Here is a 13,231-nt window from a genome sequence, read left to right as displayed (position 1 = left end):
TGAGGAGCATTATCTGTAACAGGTAGTCCAAATATAGCCCAGCAATCTCAGGAAATGGGCAGACATCACTTACACTGGATGTCCACAGGCAGAATACAGGAAGTTCTTTTGTTGAAGGTTCTTACGAGGCAAAACAAGAACAGCTAACATGGCTTTATATCACAGACAATAATAAAGGTGGTCTGTAGGGCCCTAGATGAGCTCCCCAAAAATTCTAGTACTGCCAAAATTTTCAGGAGTCTTCAATACTGATTTTATTTTTCTCCATGTCATGGTTAACCACACCTTTTTTCACTCCTATGGCGGCCTGTTTATCTCCTCTTTGTTTGTGATATATGTTTTATTTGCTTTTAGTAATTGCTGTCTTGTAAGTATTATTGCAAAAATGTTTATATTAACTATAGATGACCCTTCATTGTTTTTATCATGATCATATTTATTTTTTTATTAGCCTATAATTCTGTTTGAATGTATAGTCAGGTTAACATATTTGTCAATGTTCCTGTCACGCAGCTCAAAATTGTTCTGGATTGAGAACCTGTGGACAGTGTTTGGAACAGCCTGGATGTGGCTGGTGCAATGATCCTAGTAATACAGGAAGAGGACATTGCATTGAAGGTTCTTCACGGGGACCAATGAAGCTTATTGGAATGCACCACAATGAGATGGTTCTTGACACCAATCTTTGCCCCAAAGAAAAGAGCTATGAGTGGTCCTTTATCCAGTGTCCAGGTAATAATAATGTGATGGAAACAATTTCAGTTTCTGCTTAAGGGATCCTAGAAGGAGTTTTCCATTCTTATAATAAAGGAAATTTAGCTTTAGGAGAAAAGAACAATGAAAATGAGACTAAAATGTCAAAGATAAAAAATTTTTCCATAGACTATATCTATCTCAGTTATGCAGCTGGTATTCTGTTAGAATCATTAGATAGGCTAAATGAATTAATGGAATATCATGATTAGCTTTCATTTCTTTTTAAATATTTTGTTATTTAGTTTAAGTACTGGGGTACATGTGCAGAACATGCAGGTTCCATAGGTATATGTACGACATGGTGGTTTGCTGCTCCTATTGAGCCATCCTCTGAGTTCCCTCCCCTCACCCACAACCCCGCAACAGGCCCTGGTCATGTTGTTCCCCTCCCTGTGTCCATGTGTTCTCATTGTTCAACTCCCACTTAGGAGTTAGAACATGTAGTATTTCATTTTCTGTTCCTGTGTTAGTTGGCTGAGGATGATGACTTCCAGCTTCATCCATGTCTCTGCAAAGGACATGATCTCATTACTTTGTGGCTATGCAGTATTCCATGGTGTATATGAACCACATTTTCTATATCTAGTCTATCATTAATGGGCGTTTTGGTTGGTTCCATGACTTTGCTATTGCAAGTAGTTCTATAATAAACATACCTGTGCATGTGTCTTTATAGTAGAATGATTTATATTCCTTTATGTATATACCCAGTAATGGAACTGCTTGGTCAAATGGTATTTCTGGTTCTAGATCCTTGAGGAATCACAGTGTAAAAACGAGCCTATTTCTCCACAGTCTTGCCAGCATCTATTGTTTCTTGACTTCTTAATAATCTCATTGTGGTTTTGATTTGCATTTCTCTAATGATCAGTGATGTTGAGCTTTTATTCATATGTTTGTTGGCTGTGTAAATGTCTTCTTTTGAGAAGTGGCTGTTCATATCCTTTGCCAGTTTTTTATGGAGTTGTTCATTTTTCTTCTTGTAAATTTGTTTAAGTTCCTTGTAAATTATCGATATTAGACCTATGTCAGATGGGTAGATTGCAAAAATTTCCTCCTATTCTGTAGGTCGCCTGTTCATGCTGATGATAGTTTCTTTTGCTGTGCAGAAGCTCTTTAGTTTAATTAGATATTATTTGTCAATTTTGACTTTTGTTGCAGCTGCTTTTGGGATTTTCGTTATGAAGTCTTTGCCCATGCCTGTGTCCTGAATGTTATTGTCTAGGTTTTCTTCTAGGTTTTTTTTTTAATGGTTTTGGGTTTTACATTTAACTCTTTAATCCATCTTGAGTTAATTTTTATACAAGGTGTGAGGAATGGGTCCAGTTTCAGTTTTCTGCATATGGCAAGCCAGTTTTCCCAGTACCATTTATTGTGTAGGATATCCTTTCCCCATTGCTTGTTTTTGTCAGGTTTGTTGAAGATCAGATGGTTGTAGATGTGTGGTGGTATTTCTGAGGTCTCTGGTCTGTTCCACTGGTCTATGTCTGTTTTGGTTACTGTAGTCTTGTAGTATAGTTTGAAGTCAGGTAGCATGATGCCTCTAGCTTTGTTCTTTTTGCTTAGGATCATCTTGCCTATACGGGGGTCTTTGATTCCATATGAAATTTAAAGTAGTTTTTTCTAATTCTGTGAAGAATGTCAATGGTAGGTTGATGGGAATAGCATTTAATGTATAAATTACTTTGGGCAGTGTGGCCATTTTTACGATGTTGATTCTTCCTATCCATGAGGATAGAATGTTTTTCCATTTGTTTATGTCCTATCTTATTTCATTGAGCAGTGCTTTGTCGTTCTCCTTGAAGACGTCCTTCATATCCCTTGTTAACTGTATTCCTAGGTATTTTATTCTCTTTGTAACAATTGTGAATGGGAGTTCATTCATGATTTGGCTGTCTCCTTGTGTATTGTTGGTGTAAAGGAATGCTTGTGATGTTTGCAAACTGATTTTGTATCCTGAGACTTTGCTGAAGTTGATTATCAGTTTAAGTAGTTTTTGGGCTGAGATGATGGGGTTTTCTAAACATAAAATCATGTTGTCTGCAAACAGAGGAAACTTGACTTCTTCTTTTCCTGTTTGAATACCCTTTATTTCTTTCTCTTGCCTGATAGCCCTTGCCAGAACTTCCAGTACCATGATGGATAGGGGTGGTGAGAGAGAGCATTCTTGCCTTATACTGGTTTTCAAAGCAAATGCTTCCAGCTTTTGCCCATTTAATATGATATTGGCTGTGGGATTGTCATAAGAAGCTCCTATTATTGAGCTATGTTCCATCAATACCTAGTTTAGTGAGAGTTTTAACATGAAAGGATGTTGAATTTTATCAAAGGCCTTTTCTGCATCTATTGAGATAGTCATGTACTTTTTGGCTTTGGTTCTGTTTATGTGAGGAGTTATGTTTATTGATTTATATATGTTGAACTAGCCTTGCATCCCAGGGATGAAGTTGGCTTCTGGTGGATAAGTTTTCTGATGTGCTGCTGGATTCAGTTTACCAGTATTTTATTGAGGATTTTCACATTGATGTTCATCAGGGAAATCGGCCAGAATTTTCTTTTTTTGTTGTGTCTCTTCCCGGTTTTGGTATCAGGTTGATGCTGGCGTCATAAAATTAGTTAGAGAAGAGTCTGTCACTTTCAGTTGTATGGAATAGTTTCAGTAGGAATGGTACCAGCTCCTGTTCGTACCTCTGGTAGAATTTGGCTGTGAATCTGTCTGGTCCTGGGCTTTTTTTGGTTGGTAGGCTATTAATTACTCCCTCAATTTCAGAACTGTTACTGGTCTCTTCAGGGGTTCAACATCTTCCTTGTTTACTCTTGGGAGGGTGTATGTGTCCAGGAATTTATCCATTTCTTCTAGGTTTTCTAGTTTATTTGCATAGGTGTGTTTATAGTATTCTCTGATGGTAGTCTGTATTTCTGTGGGGTCAGTGGTCATATCCCCTTTATCATTTTTTTATTGTGTCTATTTGTTGCTTTTTTTATTTATTTATTTATTTATTTTTTTATTTTTTTGAGAGGGAGTCTGGCTCTGTCGCCCAGGCTGGAGTGCAGTGGCCGGATCTCAGCTCACTGCGAGACCATCCTGGCTAACACGGTGAAACCCCATCTCTACTAAAAAATATTTGTTGCTTTTTTCTTTCCTTCTTTATTAGTCTAGCTAGCATTCTATTTTGTTAATTTTTCAAAAAACTATCCTGGATTCATTGATTTTTTTTGGAGAGTTTTTCATGTTTCCATCTCTTTTAGTTCTGCTCTGATCTCAGTTATTTCTTGTCTTCTGCTAGCTTTTGGATTTGTTTGCTGTTGCTTCTTTAGTTCTTTTAGTTGTGATATTAGGGTATCAATTTGAGATCTTTCCAGCTTTCTCATGTGGGTATTTAGTGCTATAAATTTCTCTCTGAACAATCCTTTAGCTGTGTCCCAGAGATTCTAGTATTTTGTCTCTTTGTTCTCATTGTTTTCAAATAACTTCTTGCTTTCTGCATTAATTTCATTATTTACCCAAGAGTCATTCAGGAGCAGGTTGTTCAGTTTCCATGTAAGTGTGTGGTTTTGAGTGAATTTCTTAATCCTGAGTTCTAATTTGATTGCCCTGTTGTCTGAGAGACTGTTTATGATTTCACTTCTTTTCCATTTGCTGAGGAGTGTTTTACTTCCAATTATGTGGTCAATTTTAGGATCAGTGCCATATGGCACTGAGAAGAATGTATATTCTATTGGTTTAGGGTGGAGAGTTTTGTAGATGTCTATTAGGTCCACTTGATCCAGAGCTGAGTTCAAGTCCTGAATATCCTTCTTAATTTTTTGTCTCGATCTGTCTAATATTGACAGTGGAGTGTTAAAGTGTCCCACTATTACTGTGTGGGAGTCTAAGTCTCTTTACAGGTCTCTACGAACTTGTTTTATGAATCAGGGTGCTCCTGTAATTGGGTGCATATATATTTAGAATAGTTGAACTCTCTCGTTGAATCGTTCTGTTTACTATTATGTAATGCTTTTTTTTTCTTTTTTGATCTTTGTTGGTTTAAAGTCTGTTTGTCGGAGACTAGTATTGCACCCCCTGCTGTTTTTTTTTTTTTTTTAACTTTTCATTTGCTTGGTAAATTTTTCTCCATCCCTTTATTTTGAACCTGTGTGTGTCTTTGCCTATGAGATGGGTCTCCTGAATATAGCACACTGATTGGTCTTGACTCTTTATCCAGTTTGTAAGTCTGTGTCTTTTAATTGGGGGATTTAGCTCATTTATATTTAAGATTAATACTGTTATATGTGAATTTGATCCTGTTATCATGATGCTCTCTAGTTATTTTGCACACTAGTTGATGCAGTTTCTTCCTAGTGTCATTGATCTTTATATCTCGGTGTGTTTTAGTAGTAGTTGGTACCGGCTTTTCCTTTCCATATTTAGTGCTTCTTTTAGGATCTCTTGCAAGGCAGGCCTGGCGGTAACAAAATTCCTTAGCATTTGCTTGTCTGGAAAATATTTTATTTCTCCTCTTATTAAGAGGAGTTTGGCTGGATATGAAATTCTGGGTTGAAAATTATTTTCTTTAAGAATGCTGAATATTGGTCCCTAGTCTCCTCTGGCTTGTAGAGTTTCTGCTGAGAGGTCCACTGTTAGTCTGTTGGGCTTCCCTTTGTAGGTGACCTGGTCTTTTTGTCTGGCTGCCATTAACATTTTTGCCTTCATTTCACCCTTAGAGAATCTGATGATTATGTGTCTTTGCTTGATCTTCTCATGGAGTATCTTAGTGGTGTTCTCTGTATTTCCTGAATTTGAATATTGGCCTGTCTTGCTAGGTTGAGGAAATTCTCCTGGATAATATTCTGAAGTGTGTTTTCCAGCTTGTTTGCATTCTCCCTGTCTACTTCAGGTACACCAATCAATTGCAGGTTTGGTCTCTTTACAAGGTCCCATGTTTCTTGGAAGCTTTGTTTCTTTTCATTCTTTTTTTCTGTAGTCTTGTCTGCATGCCTTATTTCAGCAAGGTGATTTTCAAACTCTTATATTTTTTCTTTCGCATTGTGACTTTGGCTATTGATAACTTGTGTTTGCTTCGTGAAGTTCTTGTGCTGTTTTTTTCAGCTCCATCACATCATTTATGTTTCTCTCTAAACTGGTTATCCTAGTTAGCAGCTCCTGTAATGTTTTATCAAGGTTCTTAGCTTCCCTTAGCTCAGTGTAGTTTTTTATTACCTGCCTTCTGAAGCCCACTTCTGTGAATTCGTCCATCTCATCGTCTGTCCAGTTCTGTGCCCTTGCTGGAGAGATGTTGTGATCATTCGGAGGAGAATAGGCACTTTGGCCTTTGCTTTTTTGGCATTTTTGTTGTTGTTGTTGTTGATTCTTTCTCATCTTCTTAAGTTTGTCTAGTTTTGAGTTTGAGTTTCAGTTTGTCTGTTTTCTTTGAGGCTGTTTACCCTTGGATAGGGTTTTTTGTGGGGACTTTTTTTGTTGTTGTTGCTTTCTGTTTGTTTTTCTTTCAATGATCAGGTCCCTCTTATGTAGGACTGCTGTGGTTTGCTGGGGGTTCACTTCAGCCCCTATTCATCTGCTTCGCTCCTGCATCTGGAGATATCACTCAAGGAGACTGGAGAACAGCACAGATGGGTGCCTGCTCCTTCTTCTGGGATCTCTAAACTTGAGGGTTAGCAAGTCTGTGTCTTTTAAGTGGAAAGTTTAATTCATTTACATTAAAAATTACTATTGATATGTGAGGGCTTATTTATGGCATTTTGTTAATGATTTATGGTTGTTTTATGTATCCTTTGTTCCTTTCTCTCTTGTTTATCATTGTGGCTTTTTAGTTTTCTGTAGTGGTAGCACTTGAGTCCTTTCTCTTTCTTATTTGTGTCATTGCTTCATCAGGGAGTTTTATACTTTCATTTGTTTTTATAATGGCAAATATTGTCCTTTCACTTCCTGAAGTGTCTGTTTCGGGACTTGGCTAGTGGTGATGAATTCCCTGTTTTTGCTTGTCTGAACATAGCTATCATAATACCGAAGAGGGAAAGCCGAAAGCTTTTTTTTTAAAGAACTGGAACAACACAGGGATGCCCACTTGCACCACTCTTGTTTAACATAGTCATGAAAGTCTTCAGACTGAGCAATTAGGCAAAAGCAAGAAATTAAATGGATCTAAATTGGAAAGAAGGGAGTCAAATTGTACCTGTCTGCAGGTTACATGATCTTATATGTAGAAAAGCATAAAGATTCTATCAAGAAACTGTTAGTACTGACAGATGAATTCGGTAAAGTTGCAGAATGCCCAATGAACACACAAAAATCAGTAGCATTTTTACACATGAACAATGACTAGGAGAAAAGGAAATCAAGAAGGTAATACCATTTATAGTAGCTACAAATAATTAAAATACTTAGGAATAAATTTAACCAAGGAGATGAAAGACCTAGAAACGTTTAACATATACATTTTAACTTGTTAAAATATTTTTCAGATTTATATTAATACCAGTAAGATATAATAATGCTATTCATATAGGTCTATTCTTTTTCTTCATTTTTGTCTTATTTTTACTACTACATCCATATATGTTGTGGACCCAACAGTACTTTATTAAAATTATTACTTTATATAATTTTATATCTTTTAAAGAATTTGAATGATGAAAGGAGGGCAAGCATATATTTATAGCTCTTATTATATTAATCTTTTTACCATTTCTGATTTTCTTTATTTGTTCCTGTGGCTCCAAACCATCATATCGTATCTTTAGCCCAACACAGGTTTTCTTGACTCACCTATTTTGTGCTTTTATTGGTAAAGATGTTGCATTTTTATGGTTATAGGACAAATAATACCATTATATACATATATTAAAAATAATTCTTTAAAATATCAGGTAATAGAAAAAAGGAAAATAAATATGCATTTCCTGGTTTTATTATTACACAATAGTTACCACTACTGTTTTTCTTTTTGCATGGAGTTGAATTACCATCTGGGTCACTTGCTTTCCTGTGAACAACCTCCTTTAGTATTTCTTGTATGGCTAGCCTTCCAGCATCTAATTCTCCTAATGTTTTAATATTTAGGAATGTCATTATTTCTCTAATTTTTTAAATGTAGCTTTGCTTGATAGAGGATTCTTGGTTGGCATTGTCCTTTTGAGTATATATTATTGTACTGCTTACTGGTCTCTATTATTTCTGATTTAAAATCAGTTGTTAATATTACTGGGCTTTTTTGTAAGTGAGAAATGATTTTCTCTCTTTCTTCTTTCAAGATTTTGTCCTTGTTGTTGCTTTCATCATTTTAATTATAATGGGTCTTTTTGTAGATTATACAATCTACTGTGTTTGTCCTATTTAGAGTTTTTTAGGTTTCTTGCATGTGTAAGTTAATGTTTTTCATCAAATTTGAGTTTTCAGAACTGTGTTTTCAAATACTTTTTAGTTTCTTTTCTCTTCTCCTTCTCCCGATTAGTTGAGACGACATAGAACCGAAGTGCCGCCGAGCCGAAAGATCGACGATGATCGCATTGTCGACGGATCTGCGATGCTGACGAAACGATCGCTGACTTTCCGGAGTTTCGATGATATTTTGTTTGACGCGCGCGATGCCGCGCCGCCGCGATTGAGCGCCGCGCCGCCGCCGCTGCCGCCGCCGCCGCCTGCCGCGCCGCCGCCGCCTTTTTCCTGATTTTTCCTTCTCTCCCTCCCTCCCTCCCTCCCTCTTTGTCTTTATTTTGTTTTGTTTGTTTATTTATTTATTTATTGAGACAGAAAGTTTCACTCTTGTTGCCCTGACCTGAGCGCAATGGCACGATCCTCTCAGCTCACTGCAACCTCTTCCCTCCTGGGTTCAAGCACCTCCTGCCCTCAGCCTCCTGAGTAGCTGCTGGGATTATAGGCGCATGCCACCACACCTGACTAATTTTGTATTTTTAGTAGAGACAGGGTTTTGCTGTGTTGGCCAGGCTGATTTTCAACTCCTGACCTCAGGTGATCCACCTACCTCGGCCTCCCAGAGTGCTGGGATTACAGGCGTGAGCCACTGTGCCTAGCCCCTTATTTTTTATATCTTTAATTATTTTTGAATATTTTTATCTTTTTTTTTTTTTGAGACAGAGTCTTGCTCTGTTGCCCAGACTGGAGTGCAGTGGTGTGATCTCGGCTCACTGCAAGCTCCGCCTCCCAGGTTCATGCCATTCTCCTGCCTCAACCTCCCTAGTAGCTGGGACTACAGGCGCCTGCCACCACGCCCGGCTAAATTTTTTGTATTTTTAGTGGAGACAGTGTTTCACCGTGTTAGCCAGGATGGTCTCAATCTCCTGACCTCGTGATCTGCCGGACTTGGCCTCCCAAAGTGCTAGGATTACAGGCATGAGCCACTGTGCCCAACCTATTTTTATCTTTTATGTGTATTCTTTGTTTTAATCAGCTCGCTCTCTCTCTCTTTTTTAATCTCCTGGTTTTTATGGTGTTTTTGAATTTTTTATTTTGAGATTTAATTTAGAATTTTTTTTTCTCTTCCTTGCCAGGGTTTGAAAAACCAAGGTTGGTAGGCCAAATCTGGTCTGCTGCAGATTTATGTAAAGAAACTTTTATCAAAGTACGACTTTACCCAGTTATTTGTGTATTATGTTTGTTTGCTTTTGCACTACAGTTGCAGAAAGGAATAGTTATAACAGAGGGTGGCCTGCAAAGCATAAAACGCTGTCTAGTCCTTTATGTAAAAAAAGTTTTACCAATTCCTTTCTTGTAGTATATTTGTATGACCTGGGTTGTGGATGTATCTACAAGGGCCATTTACATCTGCTTTTACAATATCTGTGGGGTTTTTTTTTGTTTGCAGCGCAGGTTTATATTAATGTTTTACTTGGTGGGTTGTTCACCAAATGTATGATGTGAATTTAAAATTACCATATAAGCCTGACATAGCCTTTAAGTTCTCACAAGTGATGTTTTTCTTTCATACGCATATCCCAGGCAACTTAAAATTATTTTCTGCTTTTTGCAGAGCTTGTAAAGTATTTTAATACCTTTTTCATAAATAGTATCTCCAGTTGATAGGATCACTTTATGAACATGGTTCAGTTTAGCTTGCTTCCTTTAGGATGCCAAGAATTATATCTTCTTGGTCTGCTGGATTTTGGAACCCATGCCTCCTAGTTCTTATTAGTCTATTCCATGTATAGTAAAATTTGGTCGCTAGCTCAAACTTAGCTTTACTATTCTTACTTTGAATCTCTTCTTCATTTCTAGCATCTGATAATTCCCATTTCTTTTAAAGTGGTATATGTATTGAAAAAATGCTTTGGGTAAATTTTTGTCTTAAATTTCTGTGTATATTTTTAAAATTTATTAAGATTGTCACAAGGATATTTTTAAATGTTGCGCATCTGTTGCAGAGCAACTATTTTTCAAAACTATGTACTTATTTGCATATCAAATGCTGAGTTGTCATTGTATTTTATTTTGATTTTTTCCTGTTTGTGTGTCCATAAATGAGGAGCCATCTGGAGTGGTTTTAAAATTTAGAGAAAATAGAATGGATGACTTCTCTTTAGTTTTATTCGTATTCCATAGCTACTGAGATATTAGATGATATTAGAACCTTTCAAGCAACAATGTAACCTCAACAGACTCTTATGTACAAGCTTACATTTCCTGTCGATCTAACACTCTTTTGGTAGTGGGAAATATAACATAATCATAGGCTTACTAATATATCATTTTCTTGTTGGTATTTGATACAGCCATTATGCCTGGGTCCCTTTCCTATAATATACTTTCTCCTTTGCCATTGCTACCATACTAGTTATAAGGTGTGACAATTACCAGACTTTTTTCACCAGGTATTTTTTCTGCAGTTAGGTCTAAAGTATACTGGCTTTCTGCATCATATATAGACCATGTCAGGCTTCCTTGGTTTACACTTTCCGCCAGATGGATGAAAGAATACCAGTGATATGCTTCTTGACTGCCCTATGAGTAACCTTTGTTTTCAGAATTTTTCTTATTCAGAAAGGAGGGTTAAGTGGCATTTTGCCAGGGAACCTCTTTTATCATCAAGAGGTATTGTAGATTAATACCTTCTAGGTTTGTTCATGTAGGTCACCCTAATGCGTACCATTGCTGGTACCTTTACTTTCTATTTTACTGTTAATCTGTGAGGGAGATGTTAGATATGAGTGCTAAATTTAGCTATCTCATTCAGATGTGAAAACTTTTTTTTTTAAATGATTCTTCCAAATGCCCAGAAATTTCATGAAGTTGTTACAGCAACCCATTTCTTACTTTAAATCTTCTGTTAAGTCTTTACATGTGGTGGGCACTCAATACATTTGGTTTTTACCTGAGTGAATTAATTAGTGGTGTCACAGAGTAAATTTTCTGTGAAACAATACCTTAAGCTTTTAAGGATAATGTTATAAAATTAAAGTTTTTAATAGCATTATTGTATAATATTAATTTATTATAGACAATTGGTAATACAGAAAAATCTTACTGTAGTAAGATACCCATCAGCTTTTCCATAAGCATATTTATACATTTCATCACAAAATTGTCATCATTATGTTAAATTGAAACAAAATATGCACATGTTTTATGGGGTTCAATGTGATGTTTTAATACAGGTATATGTTGTATAATGGTCAAATCATGGTAATTAACATATCTATTACCTTAAACATTTATAATGTCTTTGTTGTGAGAACATTCAGAATCCTCTCTTCTAGCTATTTGAAATGCATTATTGTTAGCTATAATCACCTTGCTACTGTTCTTGTATTCTATTGCATAGTAGGTATTCCTCCTATCTGTAACATTGTATGCATTAAACAACCTCTCCATATCTCCCCCCCTCCTATTCTCTCCAGTTTCTTGTAATCATCATTATACTCTTAATGTCTATGAGATCTTTTTTAAAAAGATACCACATATGACTGAGATCATGTGGTATTTGTCTTTCTGTGCCTGGCTTGTTTCGCTTAAGAAAATGTCATCTAAATTCATCCATGTTGTCCCAAATGATGGGATTTTATTTTTTTATGACCTTTTTCATGGCTGAAACATATTTCATTATGTGTGTATGTATATGTGTGTGTGTGTGTGTGTGTGTGTTTATTTATTTATTCACACTTTCTTTATCCATTCATCCATGTTTGGTATTTAGGTTGATTCTATATTTTGGCTATTGTGTGTAGTGCTGCAATATATTAATACATTGGAGTGCTGATGTCTCTTCAACATACTGATTTTATTTCCTTTGGATGTACACCTGATAGTGGGATTGCTGGATCATATAGTATTATATTTTTATTTTTTTGAGAAACCTCCAACTGTTTTTGATGTAGCAATTTACATTCCCATAAAAAATGTCTAGAGTTCCCCTTTCTCCACATACATGCCAGCATTTGTTTTTTTCACTGTCAATTTTATAATTTACTCATGGCTGTTTAGGAGCATGTTCTTTAATTTCTATCTATTTGTACAGTGTTTGAAGTTCCTTCTCTTTTCTCCTAGTTGCATTTCATTATGGTCAGAAAAGATACATCATATGATTTTGATATATTTAATTCATTAAGACTTTTTTTCCTGACGTATTAGCTATCCTGAAGAATGTTCCATATGCATTTGAGAAGAATGTGAATTCTGCAGCTTTTGGATGGAATATTTTGCATATGTGAAGTCATTTTTGTCTTAAATTCAGTTTATGTCCAGTGTTTCCTCATTTATTTTCTGTCTCGATGATCTGTCCATTGCTGAAAGTTGGGTGTTAACATTCCCCTACTACTATTGTTTTGCTTTCTATACCTCCCTTTTGATCTATTAATGTTTGCTTTCTATATTAAGTTACTCCAGTGTGGGTTACATATAAATTCTCAATTGTTCTATCCTCTTGTATTGATCCCTTTATTAGTAAATATTGACCTCATTTATCTCTTTTTATAGTTTTTGACTTGAAGTCTATTTTGTCTAATAGAAGTATAGCTAATCCTACTTACTTTTGTTTTCCATTTGCTTGCAATATGTTTTTGCATCTCATTACTTTAAGTCTATGCATATTCTTAAAGGTGAATTGAATTTTTTGTTGGCAGTATGTAGTTGGGTCTTGTTTCTTTATTCATTGACCCTGTTTGTCTTTTATTTGGAGAATTTAAGCCCTTTACATTCAAGGTAATTATTGGTAGGTAAGGATTTTGTACTACCATATTGTTACTTGTTTTCTAGTTGTTTTGTAGAACATTTCTTTCTTTCTTCTTCTCTTACTGCCTCCCTTTGTGTTGAGTGATTTTTCTCTATCAATATGATTTGATTTCTTGCTTTTTATTTTTAGTGTATATATTATAGCCTTTTGGGTTTTGCTTACCTTGAGCCTAACAAAAAAAAAATCTTATTATTTTAAAAGGCTATTTTGAATTGATAAGTTAATTTTGGCCTGAAGAAAAGGAAAAACCCACTCTATTCTTTAACTTCATTACTCTTCTACATTTTGCATTT

At 35.8% G+C, this 13,231-nt stretch overlaps 1 protein-coding gene across 6 annotated transcripts in view; it reads left to right on the top strand.

Moving 5' to 3' along the window:
• ATRNL1 (attractin like 1) overlaps positions 1–13,231 on the top strand; it is an 832,634-nt gene that overhangs the window by 209,068 nt on the left and 610,335 nt on the right. For 5 of the 6 annotated variants that reach the window (XM_017944361.3, XM_017944358.3, XM_017944357.3 and 2 more), the window contains exon 18: positions 514–732. The exons of the other annotated variant lie outside the window; for it this stretch is intronic. In XM_017944361.3, the coding sequence (XP_017799850.1) occupies positions 514–732 (219 nt within the window). The remainder of the gene's footprint in view (positions 1–513; positions 733–13,231) is intronic. 6 annotated transcript variants of the gene reach the window in all.

This window comes from Papio anubis, chromosome 11, assembly GCF_008728515.1.
Source record: "Papio anubis isolate 15944 chromosome 11, Panubis1.0, whole genome shotgun sequence".
In the NCBI taxonomy this organism is placed as follows: domain Eukaryota; kingdom Metazoa; phylum Chordata; class Mammalia; order Primates; family Cercopithecidae; genus Papio; species Papio anubis.
Note: the sequence above shows the minus strand (reverse complement) of the source record. Positions and strands in the feature narration are given on the sequence as shown.